Source organism: Schistocerca gregaria, chromosome X, assembly GCF_023897955.1.
Source record: "Schistocerca gregaria isolate iqSchGreg1 chromosome X, iqSchGreg1.2, whole genome shotgun sequence".
Lineage (NCBI taxonomy): Eukaryota > Metazoa > Arthropoda > Insecta > Orthoptera > Acrididae > Schistocerca > Schistocerca gregaria.
The window spans coordinates 758,775,852-758,793,971 of NC_064931.1; the positions used below are offsets into that span (position 1 = coordinate 758,775,852).

Here is an 18,120-nt window from a genome sequence, read left to right on the forward strand (position 1 = left end):
CAAACATTTTACAATGACGGCATCAAGAAACTGGTTTCTCTTTGGGATAAATGTTTTCGTTGCCAGATGTAGAATATTAATAAAACTCACTAGAGTTTTAACATGAAAATTCGGAAGCATTACTTTTCAGCACGGCCTCTTAAAAATGTGTAACTGAATTGAAGATAGCTACTGTGGTAGGAAGAAAGTGTTCACACCGAATTGACGAACAGACTAAAATGTCATCATAGTACCTATTGGACAGCGGCCTGACAGTAGAGGTCCAGATGAGCAAAACGTACGACATGCGTGAATCTGATCGGGGACAGCTCGTAGATGGATCGCTTGATCTCCGTTGGGATGTAGGTTCACATGACGCCATGAGTCCTCCTACTTTCGGAAAATCGCCACCGCCAGTGGCACCGATGTATTGCGTTTTGTAAATGCGAATAGACAGACCATAATACAACTAACGACTCTCTTTTTCAATGCTGGCCAGCAACAGTCTTTATGTGTCTCTGACTACTTTACTTCTGTCGTAGAGGAAATTGTATGATGGATGATAGTGAAAATAGACAAAACTCCATGTAATCTAACGTAGAAATAAAGAAATATTTTTTGTAATAGTTGGTTTATTGTCAATCTAGTAATGGTTCAAATGGCTCTAAGAACGCCGGCACGGTAACTCAGTGTGTTCGGTCAGAGGGTTAGCTGCTCTCTGTAATAAAAAAAAAAAACCTGAGTTAATGGGTCAGCGATGAACTGAAACGGGTGTCTTGCGACGTCCGCCCAAGCAGATACAACGAACGAAAACGAACAAAATGGGACAAAAAAAAAAAAAGAAAAAGCAATATGTGACTTAACATCTGAGGTCATCAGTCGCCTAGATGTTGAACTACTTAAACCTAACTAACCTAAGGACATCACACGCATCAATGTCCTGCTACCGTAGCAGCAGCCTGGTTCCGGACTGAAGCGCCTAGAAGCGCTCGATCACAGAGGCCGGCAATCTAAGAATCAATCTCAGCTCTGATAGTTATAGTAACACTGTGATGGCACCCCACAAGCGTACGTAAGATGTGATGAATTGAGCAACTGAGCCGAACACGATGCAATAACAGTAGGCTAGCAACAATCAGCAGAGACTAAACACGATCGTGTGGTGACCAAGAAAGTGGACTAGCGTTCGTAACGAGGCCGCTTGTCTTCAGTCTAAACAGCCTGATTGATTTGTTTGTGTGATTACTCTGAATCACAGATCTCGAATGCCAAGATAGATTCTTCTGCCACACCAGGATAATTTTTCTCTCATCCTCTCGCCTCCTAAGTAAAATTCTATGTACCGACTTGACAGAAAATCCTAGGAAGTTCTGGTCTTACGTTAAATCAGTAAGTAGCTCAAAACAGCATATCCAGACACTCCGGGATGATGATGGCATTGAAACAGAGGATGACACGCGTAAAGCTGAAATACTAAACACCTTTTTCCAAAGCTGTTTCACAGAGAAAGACCGCACTGCAGTTCTTTCTCTAAATCCTCACACAAACGAAAAAATGGCTGACATCGAAATAAGTGTCCAAGGAATAGAAAAGCAACTCGAATCACTCAACAGAGGAAAGTCCACTGGACCTGACGGGATACCAATTCGATTCTACACAGAGTACGCGAAAGAGCTTGCCCCCCTTCTAACAACCGTATACCGCAAGTCTCTAAAGGAACGGAAGGTTCCAAATGATTGGAAAAGAACACAGGTAGTCCCAGTCTTCAAGAAGGGTCGTCGAGCAGATGCGCAAATCTATAGACCTATATCTCTGACGTCGATCTGTCGTAGAATTTTAGAACATGTTTTTTGCTCGAGTATCATGTCGTTTTTGGAAACCCAGAATCTACTCTGTAGGAATCAACATGGATTCCGGAAACAGTGATCGTGTGAGACCAACTCGCTTTATTTGTTCATGAGACGCAGAAAATATTATATACAGGCTCCCAGGTAGATGCTATTTTTCTTGACTTCCGGAAGGCGTTCGATACAGTTCCCCACTTTCGCCTGATAAACAAAGTAAGAGCCTACGGGATATCAGACCAGCTGTGTGGCTGGATTGAAGAATTTTTAGCAAACAGAACACGTCTCAATGGAGAGACGTCTACAGATGTTAAAGTAACCTCTGGCGTGCCACAACAGTGTTATGGGACCTTTGCTTTTCACAATATATATAAATGACCTATTAGATAGTGTCAGAAGTTCCATGTGACTTTTCGCGGATGATTCTGTAGTATACAGAGAAGTTGCAGCATTAGAAAATTGTAGCGAAATGCAGGAAGATCTGCAGCGGATAGGCACTCGGTGCAGGGAGTGGCAACTGATCTTTAACATAGACAAATGTAACGTATTACGATTACATAGAAAGAAGGATCCTTTATTGTATGATTACATGATAGCGGAACAAACACTGGTAGCAGTTACTTCTGTAAAATATCTGGGAGCACGCGTGCGGAACGATTTGAAATGGAATGATCATATAAAATTAATTGTTGGTAAGGCGGGTACCAGGTTGAGATTCATTGCGAGAGTCCTTAGAAAATGTGGTCCATTAACAAAGGAGGTGGCTTACAAAACACTCGTTCGACCTATACTTGAGTATTGCTCATCAGTGTGGGATCCGTACCAGATCGGGTTGACGGAGGAAATAGAGAAGATCCAAAGAAGAGCGGCGCGTTTCGTCACAGCGTTATTTGGTAACCGTGATAGCGTTACGGAGATGTTTAACAAACTCAGGTGGCAGACTCTGCAAGAGAGGCGCTCTGCATCGCGGTATAGCTTGCTCGCCAGGTTTCGAGAGGGTGCGTTTCTGGATGAGGTATCGAATGTATTGCTTCCCCCTACTTATACCTGCCGAGGAGATCACGAATGTAAAATTAGAGAGATTAGAGCGCGCGCGGTGGCTTTCAGACAGTCGTTCTTACCGCGAACCATACGCGACTGGAACAGGAAAGGGAGGTAATGACAGTGGCATGTAAAGTGCCCTCCACCACACAGCATTGGGTGGCTTGCGGAGTATAAATGTAGATGTAGATGTAGAAGTTGTAACTAGTACTCCTTTATTAACGGATTTGCTACGCGCTGTCATTAATTCAACCGCTGAGATGGAATCGTCTTTCTCTGGAGTGCCACGAGTTCCTTGATGTTGTCCACGGTGCTGAGAGGTCGACCTCTCAGACTGGAATTCATTCTGGGAAATAATAAGCGTCCACTTTGAATCAAAACTCATAAGACAAATATTTCTATAATCAATAGTATCCGTATCCTCGAGTGAAATGTGCTTAGGCAAGGTGTGTCTGATACGTTAAGTGGGCGATATACTCTATAACAAGTTACCTATGTAGTTGTCACCACAAGGTCACCACAACGAGACAAATTCATTTCATTCCGCCACGTATGTCTCCCGATTTAAATTTACAGCATGACGTAAAACAGCACATTTAACTTTGACCGAAAAATTCAGTTTAATTGATCCATGAATTCCTCAATTCCTGAAAATCTATTTGTTCGCACAGATTCAAAATTCTGTCGATAGTTCCCCCGCATCCAGTGAAACTGACATTGGGTCTGATGGTTGGTTTAAACAGACAAAGGCCGATTTCTTCAGCCAGCCTTGTAGAATCTGAAATTGTGTTCCGTCCCTAATCACCTCGTCGTTGATAGCGTGGCAACGTAATAGCTACTTCCCATTCTTTCACCTTTCTAATGAGGTCGAAGTCGATTAGACGTTCAAGCTGAACCTTTCTTCGACAGTCCCATTTAGTAGCACTTGTTATATTTAGAGGTTACGGAAGGACTAATTATTATTACAGACATGCTTGAATTGGCCTTTTTTAGTGAGAAGTATTGCGAAGCAAACAACTGAGAGACAGGTCAATGATCTGTAGTTAAACGCCACATACACTGTTTCACTAAACTAGTTTCTTGATTTAGTTCCCTTTGTAGCACATGTACGGATATTCGATACATACGGAGCAGCGAGTTGTAGTCAACTTAGTGACTGAACCAAACACGGTTATGGCCGTAAAGCAACCAATAAACTCTACAAACTAGCAAGATGGCTTGAAAGCTCTTAAGACCGCGGACTTGCGTTACCAAAAAGCTGGGTTAAAGCTCTAGTCTCAATATACTGACAGAAATTTTCTATGACGCCCTTAAACTGCTTAAAGAGATTGCCAATTTGAGTTTTTCTACTAGGCCAGATTATTTCCTCTCACGTACTTCAGTCCCTGCAGCGGGCTCTGTTGGTCCGCCTGTTTGCTTTAGGTGGAGAGGAAACATAGTAAAATTTTCCTCCAAGATTGGTTTCAAGTCCACAATGCTTCACTACTATTTCGTTCTACGGTTAAGCGTAAACTCTAAGCCATAGTGCAAATCACCATTTTTCAAAAATGTTCAAATGTGTGTGAAAGCTTATAGGACTTAACTGCTGTCATCAGTCCCTAAGCTTACACACTACTTAACCTAAATTATCCTGCCCTGCAGCGCCTTACCATTTTTCACATTAACATTTTATCACTACAAGTGAAAGAAAAGTAAATTGAAAAAAATATAAGAAACAGAAGAAGAGGGAAAAAATGTGAACATGGGCAACGATCGACCAAGCAATGGCCTCGGGGATTTAAAATCCCATTTTCTTTCTCACGAACTTCGTATAGGCATATTGCTTGTAGCATCCAAGAAGTGTGAAATCGTACATGCCCATGAAAACGAGCAAGATGAAAGTGAACAAACACTGATAACATTCTTTGCGGAGGCTGTCAGCTGCTGCGCATCAATTTTGCCACAGCGTAAGCAGGGAGCTGTGCGAGACACCCGCGTCTTCTCGCAAACAGTTCGGGGCGCAGACAAGGGAAGTTCGCAAAACATTGCCATACGTCCCGTACTTTCCATTTCCGTCACAGGACCTTTACGATGTCTAGAACATTGTCTTTAACCCTTCCCAACAACGTTCTCCCTATGTTCGTGCTGAGCTGGTACTTCAGTTGCCGACATAATAGCTGAACGTAATCTCCTCAACATAATTATCCGTGCCACAAGACGCACACATAGACCTTTGTGACAGGAATGGGGAATGAGAACCCATGTCTCGAGGCACTCGAGAACTTCTCAATGTATTTCTCGTGAAGCATTATGATAAGACTCTCATAAATGTAAACACGTTTCTGACGCCACGATTCCGTGAACTCAGAGTCTGAGAACAGCAGCAGGCTCGCCCTCTTGCGGAAAGAGCCAATATGCTGAGTCGTAAAGGGAGGTGTCACCACTTCAAAGGGAATAGCATACGTGCAGTTTGGAGGGCCTGCGACTCCAAACAAAACACGAGAAAAATTTAGACATTTTATTTGAGCTTCATCATTCGTTTCCGTCAGCAGAAGAGAGCTCTACACACTCAGTACTTCTAATGCGTATTGATGCCAGTTAAGAGAATGGGCTTTAGAATATTTCTTGAATGTTCCAAAAAATAAAATCCAAGATCATATTTGAACAAAATAGAATGGTTTCTAAAGCCAAAATACAGCGGACATGAGTCGCTGTTTGAAGGAACCGGAAATTTTTAAAGACAGTGAAGAATCTAACTACTCTCGCTTCTTTTTAGGTTACTAATGCAGAGAAGACTAGTAACGACAGTACCTTACCCATTTTGTGGGGGTGATAGATTTTTATATATACGTTAGGGATGAAATGTTTCAATGGTTTCGCCACGAATGTGGCAACTACTTATTAGATCAGGTTTCTGTGCAGTAACCTTATGCAATTAGCTTTTTACTTCCCCACCTCTGTCCTACCTTAACATACACTACGTGAAATTTATTTTCGGACATCTTAATATTTCGGCTTGAGAACATGTGTCATTATGTTACAACAGCGTACGCCGCAGACTGTAAATTCTGTAGTGTTTATTTTACTTGTCACCATAACCATTGCATCAAACAAAAATAAAATTTACGCAGCCGTCCGTTTTAGAAGTGCAACTATATTCGGATACTTAGGACTTTTTTAGTCACTCCTGTGGTAAAATTCTTGTGTTAGTATTTATTGACTGTATTTGAAAACTTAAAAAAAGTGATATGGCACGAAGGCAACTTGACGGCGATAGTTAGATGAAGATGAATTACTGGGACGCTTTCACTGATCGAGAAGGCTGAAAACACAAAATTATGATTCAATTTATATAAACTTGGCACAGAAAACTAAAAAAATGGGCATAGCCTACGTTATAGCATGCTAAGCGTCATTGCAAACAGATGCCTTCTTTCTCCTGTGCAAGTGCTCTTTGGGAACATTTATTACTTCGATATTTCCATTGCCCATATTTTGCCCTAGGCTTATAGATCTGGCTTCATCATATTGTTTTTACTTGCAATGTGACTGCTCTTAGTGCAAAATTCTAGGGTGTTCCACAAATTTTCGGCGTATGAAAATCAGGAGACTGGAGTGTCGTCAACTGTTTTGGAGTGTTGCACATTATAATAGTATCTGTGGCAGCGTGCTTAATATCACTGTCCTGTTCGAAGATAACATGTTTTTCGTCTACTGCGATATTCAATTAGCTACCACACGATATGTCTCGGAGGGTATTTCTGATACTACTGTTTCCAGTCGAAATCTAGATCTTTTGAATTCGCGCATGTTTACACTCAGTATATCAATACGCCTTGCTGCCCATTATTTCTTCAATGAAATACAAATATCAGATTCCTGCAACCTATCACGAACCCCCAAGCAAGCACTGACGCACCCCTGTACTTTATTGCTGAAGTATTATGTATATTCGAGTTGCAGCTCTGAATCTGCAAATTATGACATTACAAATACAAAGGAAATCTGCGAACTAAATAATATCTCTAATAAAGAAAGCCGGTCGCGGTGGTCTCGCGGTTCCAGGCGCGCAGACCGGAACCGTGCGACTGCTACGGTCGCAGGTTCGAATCCTGCCTCGGACATGGATGTGTGTGATGTCCTTAGGTTAGTTAGGTTTAAGTAGTTCTAAGTTCTAGGGGACTGATGACCACAGCAGTTGAGTCCCATAGTGCTCAGAGCCATCTGAACCATTTAATAAAGAAAAAGTACATTACTATAGTTAACATCTGAACAAACTTCTTATAGTTTCTCTTACTGGTCACGTGACAAAAACTGTTCAGTTCATCTTCGTAGGGTTTTTATGACTTAGCATTTATGATCTGAAATGTAAAGCTTAGAAGAAAGAGAGATCAAAGAAAGTCTACGCCAGTAGCGCGGAAATAACTAGATCCTGCTAAATTAGTTAGAGGAGACTTTAAACTCCCAAATATATGGGGCGAAGCGGGTGGCATGGACAGCAAGTCATATGAAGTACCGATGAACACATTTTCCGAAAACTGTCTCCAACAGCTCTTCCGACAACACATACTCAATGAAAATATTTTAGGCCTTGTATCTACAAACAACCCTGACCTCATCGATGATGTCAGTAGAGAGACAGGTATTAGTGAATGTATTTCTACTAAATAGAGCATTCCACTTGGACAATGAATGGACATTACTTAGTTCCAATGTGGTGCACGTAGAGGCATTATGGGCGGAGATTAAACAGATTGTAAATCGTGGTGTGGAGAAGAACCTGCCGAGTAAGTGGATTAAGGAACAGATCCATCGTGATTTGATAACAAAATCCTGAAAATGCTGTGGAAGCAGCGACTGTTGCACTCTCGGTTCAAAAAAGATCGCAATCGCAAATGACGGCAGGGAAAAGTTAGTAGAAACTCGTGTGTCTGTAAAAAGATGCGCGAAGCGTAAAACTACCGCGGTCATCCCTTGGCAAAAGATCTTACCGAGAACCCGAAAAACTTCTGATCCTACATAAAATCGCTAAGCAGGTCGAAGGTTTCTACTCATTCACTCGTTCACCAGTATGATATGGCAATAGAAGACAGCAAAAGGAAGGCTGAAGTTTTAAATTCTGTGTTTAAGGCATGATTAACGCAAGAATATCGTACAAATATACAGTCGTTTGAGCGTCGCACAGACTTCCGCACGGACGACATAGTTACAGGCGTCCCGGGCGTAGAGAAGTAACTAAAAGAGCTACACTACTGGCCATTAAAATTGCTACACCAAGAAGAAATGCAGATGATAAACGGGTATTCATTGGACAAATATATTATACTAGAACTGACATGTGATTACATTTTCATGCAGTTTGGGTACATAGATGCTGAGAAATCAGTACCCAGAACAACCACCTCTGGCCGTAATAACGGCCTTGATACGCCTGGGCATTGAGTCAAACAGAGCTTGGATGACGTGTACAGGTACAGCTGCCCATGCAGCTTCAACACGATACCAAAGTTCATCAAGAGTAGTGACTGGCGTATTGTGACGAGCCAGTTCCTGGGCCACCATTGACCACACGTTTTCAACTGGTGAGAGATCTGGAGAACGTGCTGGCCAGGGCAGCAGTCGAACATTTTCTGTATCCAGAAAGGCCTGTACAGGACCTGCAACATGCGGTCGTGCATTATCCTGCTGAGATGTAGCGTTTCGCAGGAATCGAATAGAGGGTAGAGCCACGGGTCGTAACATATCTGAACTGTAACGTCCATTGAGCAAAGCGTCGTCAATGCGAACAAGATGTGACCGAGACGTGTAACCAATAGCACCCCATACCGTCACGCCGGGTGATACGCCAGTATGACGATGACGAATACACGCTTCCAATGTGCGTTCACCGCGATATCGTCAAACACGTATGCGACCATCGTGATGCTGCAAACTGAACTTGGATTCATGCGAAAAAATGACGTTTTGCCATTCGTGCACCCAGGTTCGTTGTTGAGTACACAATCGCAGGCGCTCCTGTCTGTGATGCAGCGTCAAGGGTAACCGCAGCGACGGTCTCCGAGCTGATAGTCCATGCTGTTGCAAAAGTCATCATACTGTTCGTGCAGATGCTTGTTTGTCTTGCAAACGTCCCCATCTGTTGACTCAGGGATCGAGACGTGGCTGCACGATTCGTTACATCCATGCGGATAAGATGCCTGTCATCTCGACTGCTAGTGATACGAGGCCGTTGGGATCCAGCACGGCGTTCCGTATAACCCTCCTGAACCCACCGATTCCATATTCTGCTAACAGTAATTGGATCTCGACCAACGCGAGCAGCAATGTAGCGATACGCAAAGCCAGTCAATTGCTTTTTGTGTATGAGAAATCGGTTGGAAACTTTTCTCATGTCAGCACGTTGCAGGTGTCGCCACCGGCGCCAACCTTGTGTGAATGCTCTGAAAAGCTAATCATTTGCATTCCACAGCATCTTCTTTCTTGTTATGTGGACATGTGTCCGGAAACGCTTACTTTCCATGTTAGAGCTCATTTTATTACTTCTCTTCAAATAACATTAATCATGGAATGGAAACACACAGCAACAGAACGTATCAGCGTGACTTCGAACACTCTGTTACAGGAAACGTTAAAAATATCCTCCGTTAGCGAGGATACATGCATTCACTCTCCGTCGCATAGAATCCCTGATGCAGCCCTGGAGAATGGCGTATTGTATCACAGCCGTCCACAATACGAGCACGAAGAGTCTCTATATTTGGTACCGGGGTTGCGTAGACAAGAGCTTTCAAATGCCCCCATAAATGAAAGTCAAGAGGGTTGAGGTCAGGAGAGCGTGGAGGCCATGGAATTGGTCCGCCTCTACCAATCCATCGGTCACCGAATCTGTTGTTGAGAAGTGTACGAACACTTCGACTGAAATGTGCTGGAGCTCCATCGTGCGTGAACCACATGTTGTGTCGCACTTGTAAAGGCACATGTTCTAGCGGCATAGGTAGAGTATTCCGTACGAAACCATGATAACGTGCTCCATTGAGCGTATATGGAAGAACATAGTTACGAAACTAAAATGAGCTCTAGCATGGAAATTAAGCGTTTCCGGACACATGTCCACATAACATCTTTTCTATATTTGTGTGTGAGGAATGTTTCCTGAAAGTTTGGCCGTACCTTTTTTTGTAACACCCTGTATAATAAATTTCCCTGAGACGGAAAAGCTGTCCGCAAATCGTTACGGATTTAAAAAGGATCGCTCATGCGAAACTCAGCTTGCTGTTTTCTCATATGCTATCCTGCGAACCATGGATGAATGGCAACAAGCTGCATATTCCTAGATTTCCGGAAAGCTTTTGCCTCGTTGCTCCACCGCAGACTGTTACGGGCATACTGAATGGTTCCCAGATATGTGAGTGGCTCGAAGACTTCATAAGTGGCAGAAACCATTTGGTAGTCCTCAACAGCGAGACAAGGGTATCGTCAGGAGTTTCCACAAGGGAGTGTGATAGGACAGCTCTTATTCTTTACATACATAAATGATATGCCAGACAAGGTGAGTAGCAGTTTACGGTTCTTTGCTGCTTATGTTCTGGTGAACGAGAAGGTGTTGTTGAGTGAGCGTAGGAAGGAACAACATGATTCAGACAAAATTTCTAGATGGTGTGATGAGTGGCAGCTTCCTCTAAATGTAGAATGATGTCATAAAGTTCGAATACAACATTAGTAATGTGCTGATTGACACAGTCACTTAGATTAAATGTCTAGGCGTAACGTTGGAAGAGCGATATGGAATGGAACTAGCACGTAAAGGACTCTAGTAAGGAAAGCGGACAGCAGAGTTTGGTTTAGTTTTAGCAAAGTGTAGGCCATCCACAAAGGAAAGAGAATATAGAACACTAATGCCATCCATTCCTGGGTGCTGTTCGAGTGCTTGGGATCTCCACCAGGTCAGAGTAAAGGAAAACATCGAAGCAATTCCGAGACAGGCTGCTAGATATGTTACCAGTAGGTTAGATCAACACGTGAGTATCACAGAGATGCTTCATGAAAAATGAGAATCCCTGGAGGGTGGACGACTTAGAAAATTTAGAGAACTGGCATTTGACACTGAGTGCAGAACGATTCTACTGCCGACGACGTACATTACGAGCAACGGCCACGAAGATAAGATTGGTTGGTTGGTTGTTTGGGGAAAGAGACCAGACAGCGAGATCATCGGTCTCATCGGATTATGAAAGGACGGGGAAGGAAGTCGGCCGTGCCCTTTGAAAGGAACCATTCCGGAATTTTCCTGGAGCGATTTAGGGAAATCACGGAAAACCTAAATCAGGATGGCCGGACGCGGAATTGAACCGTTGTCCTCCCGAATGCAAGTCCAGTGTCTAACCACTGCGCCACCTCACTCGCTCGAAGATAAGATACGAGAAATGAGCACTAGTAGGGAAGCATATAGATAGTCATTTTTCTCTCGCTCTGTTTACGAGTGTAAAAGGAAAGGAGATGAATAGTAGTGGTACAGGTAACTTTCCACCATGCCCAATACGGTGGCTTGCGTAATACAGGGTGTTTATAAATGAATATCGAGGTTTTAACGCTTTATAATATTTATTATATTAATCTTACAGTTGTAAATGATATGTCAAATGAAAAAGCAACTCAAACAGTTTAACCAAGAACCTTACAAATGTTCATTTGTCACACGGCACACATCAAGTCTATAGCCGAGCTCTTCCCAAATGTTGATAAGTGTGTCTTCAGTGATTGTAGCAACAGCTGCTTCAAACCGGTTTCTTAATTCAGGGAAGTCTACTGGTACCGGAGGCACGTACATATGATCCTTGATGAAGCCCCAAAGGAAAAAATCGCATGGCGTTATGTCGGGTGAACGTGGAGGCCATGCAAAGCAAGCCCTGTCATTGGGCCTCTTGCGCCGCTTGGGTGCAGTGAAGTTCAACCAATCGCGTACTTCGCTATCCCAGTGAGGTGGCGCACCATATTGCCGGAAAATTAAGTTCTCTGGCTTCTTCCAACTGAGGGAAGAGCCATTGCTCTAGTGTATCAAGGTAAGAAGTGCCAGTTACAGTAGGTGAACCAAAAAAGAAAGGCCCATAAACTTTCCGCCGGGATACGGCACAAAAAACACTTGATGTGTGCCGCGTGACAAATGGTGCTCACATTGAACATTTATAAGGTTCTTGGTAAAACTGTTTCAGTTACTCTTTCATTTGACATATCATTTATAACTGTAAGTTTAATGTAATAAATATTATAAAACGTTAAAACCCCGATATTCATTTATAAACACCCTGTATGTATGCAGATGTTGATGTGGATGAAGATAGGCAGCAAAATTTCACACCAATATCTGTAACATTGGGTTGCTGCAGAATCCTTGAACACATTCTCGGATCGAATGTAAAAAAATTTCTTGAGACGGAGAAGCTTACGTCCACGAATCAGGACAGTTTTAGAAAGCATTGCTCGTGCGAAACTCAGCTTGACCTTTTCTCATATTATATGCTGCAGACTATGGATGAAGGGCAACAGTCAGGTTCCGTATTTCTAGATTTCCGGAAGGCATTTGATACGGTGCCTCACTGCAGACCATTAAAGAAGCTACGAACATATGGGATAGCTTCTCTGATATGTGAGTGACTCGAGGACTTCTTGGGACATAGAAACCATTATGTTGTCCTCGACGGCAAGTGTTCATCAGGGACAAGGGTAACCTCAGAAATGACCCAAGGAAGTGTGATAGGACCACTGTTGTTCTCTATATACATAAAGGATGTCTACGGTAGTTTGCTGATCATGCTGTGGTGAACGGCAAAATGTCGAAACTGAGTCACTGTAAAACGATACAAGATGACTTAGAGAAAATATCTGCTTGGTGTGAAGAATGGCACCTACCTCTAAATGTAAAAAAATGTGAGTTAATGTGTATGAGTAAAAAAACAAAACAGTAGTGTCCGGATATAACAGTAGCAGTGTCCTGCTTGATGCAGTCACCTCGTTTAAATATTTGGGCGTAGCGTTGCAAAGCGATATGAAATGGAACGAGCATGAGAAGATTGTGGCAGGGAAGGAGAATGGTGGACTTCGGTTTTTTGAGAGAACTTTGGGAAAGTTTGGTTCATCTGTAAAGGAGACTGCATACGGGTCGCTAGTGCGACATATTCTTGAGTACTGCTCGAGTGTTTGGGACCCATACCAGGTCGGATTAAACGAAGATATCGAAGGAATTAAGAGGGGAGCTGCTACATTTGTTACCGGCATGTTCGAACAATACAAAAGTGTTACTGAGATGCTTTATGAATTCAAATGGGAACCCATGAGGGGAAGATGCCACTCTTTTCGAGGAACACCATCTACAAAATTTAGGGAACCGGCATTTGAAGCTGACTGACGAACAATTTTACTGCCGCCAACATACATTTCGCGTAAGGGGCACGAAAATAAGATACGAGAAATTATGGCCTATACAGAGGCGTATAGATAGTCGCCTTTCCCTCGCTCTATTTGCGGAAACGGGAAAGGAAATGACCAGCAGTCTCACAGGGTAGCCTCCGCGACGCACCGTACGTTACTTCCGGAGTATGTATGTAGATGTAGATGCAGATGTAGAGGGCACGTGTTGGCCACAGTCCCTCCAATGCCGCCGCGCTGTGACACTGCAGAAGAGGATGACGCAACCATCCACCGACAGGCCAATGTCCGACAAAAAGACCAAACCGCTACGGATTTTACTTCATGGTCACAAAATCAGCGTTAGCTGGTATTATAATACTTCGCGCGTGCGAAGGAAAGGGTTTATTTGTTCAACTGAATTTTTCACTAAAATGTTCGCGCCGTCTTCTTTCATTACATAGCAGTATCGGCATTCGCGCAACACTGTTTATCCAGTAAATCTCAAAAGCTACCTCGTGAAACCAGATGGCAGTTATAAGAGTCGAGGGGCATTGAAAGGGAAGCAGTGGTTGGGAAGGGAGTGAGACAGGGTTGTAGGCTCTCCCCGATGTTGTTCAATCTCTATATTGAGCAAGCAGTAAAAGAAACAAAAGAAAAATCCGGAGTAGGTATTAAAATCTATGGAGAAGAAATAAAAACTTTGGGGTTCGCTGATGACATTGTAATTATGTCAGAGACGGCAAAGGACTTGGAAGAGCAGTTGAACGGAATCGATAGTGTCTTGAAAGGAGGATATAAGATGAACATCAACAAACATAAAACGAGGATAATGGAATGTAGTCGAATTAAGCTGGGTGATGCTGAGGGAATTAGATTAGGAAATGAGACACTTAAAGTAGTAAATAAGGTTTGCTATTTGGGGAGCAAAATAACTGGTGATGGTCGGAGTAGAGAGGATATAAAATGTAGACTGGCAATGCCAAGGAAAGGGTTTCTGAAGAAGAGAAATTTGTTAACATCAAGTATAGATTTAAGTGTCAGGAAGTCGTTTCTGAAAGTATGGAAGTGAAACATGGACGATACATAGTTTGGATAAGAAGAGAATAGAAGCTTTCGAAATGTGGTGTTGCAGAAGAATGCTGAAGATCAGATGGATAGATCACATAACTAATGAAGAGGTACTGAATAGAATTGGGGAGAAGAAGAGTTTGTGGCACAACTTGACTAGAAGAAGGGATCGGTTTGTAGGACATGTTCTGAGGCATCAAGGAATCACCAATTTAGTATTGGAGGCCAGCGTGGAGGGTAAAAATCGTTTAGGGATACCAAGAAATGAATACACTAAGCAGATTCAGAAGGATGTAGGCTGCAGTACGTACTGGGAGATGAAGAAGCTTGTACAGGATAGAGCAGCATGGAGAGCTGCATCAAACCAGTCTCAGGACTGAAGACCACAACAACAACCACCTCGTGCTCCTGGACTGAAACATCAGTTCACAATACAAAGTACAAACAACAGAAATCACTTCGTCGACAACTTCATTCTTTGGAAACTGAAAAACATTCTGTCAAAACTCATGTCAGCATTTAGCAAGGTTTTTGTCACAGTCTGTTTGCGGCCGGTAGCATAAATTTAAGACAGGGTCTAAATTACCAATCTTCCCACCGTGTGTTACGGAACGAGGGCACAGAATATTTGCAGCTGCTGGTTATGCGACCGTCATGTGGAAACGTTCAACCTGTTAGTTGCCAGTTCCATATTTATTATCGTTAACAGACAAACATGGATTCACAGTAAACATTAATTCATCACAGTCGTGATACGGAACAACAGTTTTATCCAATAATGCGTGAAGTATGAGAAATAAAGCTACGTGTTCGTGTGACGTAAAATGTAGGGAACTAACTTCACAGACGAAAATCGAATTCATGTGCTGCGTTAAAAGTTAAAAAGTTCAATCTTGCTGCAGTGTCCAGGGGATGTACGACACGCGTTGAAGGGAATATCGGGCTGCTTTCCTGCCTACGTCTCAGGAAGACAACACACAGCCAGTTAACTTCCAAACACATACAACAGACTTTATACGATAAGCAGAAAGATGATGTACACTATATTGTCCCTTAGATCCAATATGAACAACGACGTGCCATATGCCAGCCCTACAGTAGTGGGATAAGGCAAGAAATGTAATCATATGGTTCATATGGCTCTGAGCACTATGGGACTTAACATCTGTGGTCATCAGGCCCCTAGAACTTAGAACTACTTAAACATAACTAACCTAAGGACATCACACACATCCATGCCCGAGGCAGGATTCGAACCTGCTACCGTAGCGGTCACGCGGTTCCAGACTGAAGCGCCTAGAACCGCACGGCCACACCGGCCGGCCGAAATGTAATCACTTGGCGGAAACCCTGATGAGTGAATTGCGTGATGTAAACGGAAGAAAATGCCTGTAAAACAAAGTTTTATGTGCTACATTTTTTAGGTGAGACGCAGTTTATAATTATAATGAAACAGTTTACAAAGCAGTCAGGTATATTCAGAGTGTGAAGCGTAGCATGGCAGCCGTGTGATGTAGGTATGTGAGAATATCGTTCACTTTCACGGAGAGTATTGCTATCAAATTACATTGAAAGTTTATAGGAAAACTTTTCAAATTTTAGCGCAAATTAACCACGTGAACTGAAGTTGCGAAAATAATACTCTGTTTTTAGATAAACCCACTCCAAATTTTTGTAAACCGAAAATCATGAAGCATTTTATACGTCGATATTCGTTTACCCCTTTAATCTCAACCAGTTTCAAACAAATGGTATTTAGTGCAGATATCTGTCTGTTCGATATTGTCAATGCAATGCCCGGAAATTTACAAATCCACACTAATACGTAGCGCATCACAGGCGAGCATCCTTTCAAACATCCGTATTTGTACTATAATTCATAAACGGTGTTTTGCACAACCATCATTCTGTGTTACAAATTCCGTTTTCCATTAAGGACGTGATAGTAAATGGAAAGACATAGTATTCATTTTATTATACAGTCATGCCTCCCAATAATAATGAAACTGGCGCTTCTGTCGAACAATTACTACAGCTTGTAGTGGAAGATCTGTCGAAAGAAGTAAAAACAATGCGGATGATGTACGTCGGCAATTTTTAGAGGCGATTTGCCGTGTCTTTAAACAGATAAATCATATACAGTGATTAAGTGAAGTTGGTGGCGGTGTATTGTGTACAGAACTCATGAAAGGTTTCTGCAGCTTCGTGCCTCTTACTTCGATATCAAAAAATTACACATTTGTGCGTAGGCTATATTGTTTCGCCCTCAATACTGTGGTCATGCAGACAACGAAGTATTTTATCAAAGGCAACGGTCGAATGAATCTGTCTCTACAACAGGAAAGCGTGTATACAGTATTCAGATAAACGACTTAAGGATAAGGTAATTTCACCGTAATTCAATGTCACTTTCTTTGCTACAATCTCAAGATTCTTCCACAGAAAATTCTTTTAGATGCTTTATCTTGTTTCGGTTTGCAGCGGCGTGCTTTGAGGAGTGAGGAAAATACAGAGACTGATGTAATCACCAATGTCCGTTAATGTTTCTGTAGTCGGCATTATCGTTAAAGGAGAGGCAGCCTTTGTGAACGGGCCACGCGGATATAACATTTTATCTTACGTTAAGGTCGTTTTTGCTGGAGGAAAATGCACTTCCCAGAGGAACAACAAGCAGAAAACTTACAATCGAGTTCGCGTTAGATGTTAATATTTTTACAGCATTCACAAGTACGGGGTGTTAATTTGTTAGCCAGGTTGCTACAGAAGCTGCATGCTAGACATTCCAGGCCATTCCTTACCTGGTAATAACACAGTTGTAAATATTCGTACGGTTTGAGATTTTCAAACTCTTCTTCAATTTCCTTGGACAAATACGACCTATCCCTGAAATAATTCGGCTTACATTTCATAAGGCACAGAGTTTTCTTTATTTTTTCCTCGTAGAAGTGCAAATCTTCGACATCGGTCTCGAATATATGCGGAGAAGAACGGGCCTTCTCGTCGCAACTCGTCCGGCAGTTTACGATTGTCTGCCTGTAATTTCGGTACTCTGACAACGCCTTTTCCAGATTCGTGACGCAGTCGTACCACCTCTCCTCCAGGTAAGCTTCGACGCCGGCCTTGAAGTACTGATCACACGTTTTCTGTTCGTCACTCTCCCCTGCGCTACCGATTAAGTGAACGAGCAGGATGGCGAGAAGACAGCTGCTGCTCATGGTTCTGGCACTGCGCTCCCGCGCCGTTGCGGCGGCCATACTGGAACGTGCGTGGCACAACAGCTGGGTGGAGGCAGTGGTGGGGGCCCCGCTCCCCGCCCATCACCCCACCCACCGAAAGCATATCTCGTCTGCCGCTCGCCACCCCACGCTTCCGGCACTGACAACGAAACAAAAATTGACCTGTGCCTAGCCGCTGACTAGCAACTGCGGCTCCAGTATTACGTAGCGAGCGGAGCTTAGCGAAGAAATAAGAATTTTTAGCGTGTAGCGCAACAGAAGACAGCCTGAGGCGGTAAGGAAGGTTACTGTTTGACGTCTCGTCCACACTGAGTTCAGTAGAGATCACGGCTACTAAACTACCCGGTAGGGGTCACGCAGACGCAGACTGTTGGCCGTGACGTCACCGAGAACCGTCTCGTCACTGCTGCACTGCGTTGAAGAAGGGTGACAAAGCGTCACGTATTTTACGGGACCGTCTCTTACTTAGCTTAAGTGTCCCGCTGTCCCGACAAAATAAGTACTGGACATATATAGCCCCGTTTTTCATTAACCATTCCTTATATTTAGAAATATAATTTTTAAGTAGC

The 18,120-nt window shown here is 43.0% G+C and overlaps 1 protein-coding gene across 1 annotated transcript in view; it reads right to left on the reverse strand.

Moving 5' to 3' along the window:
* The window catches only part of LOC126299002 (endoplasmic reticulum protein SC65-like), a 419,949-nt gene extending 402,368 nt beyond the window's left edge, over positions 1–17,581 (reverse strand). The window contains exon 1 of the mRNA XM_049990633.1: positions 17,114–17,581. Coding sequence (XP_049846590.1) covers positions 17,114–17,569 — 456 coding nt within the window. The 5' untranslated portion in view covers positions 17,570–17,581. The remainder of the gene's footprint in view (positions 1–17,113) is intronic.
* Positions 17,582–18,120: the final 539 nt, after the last annotated feature.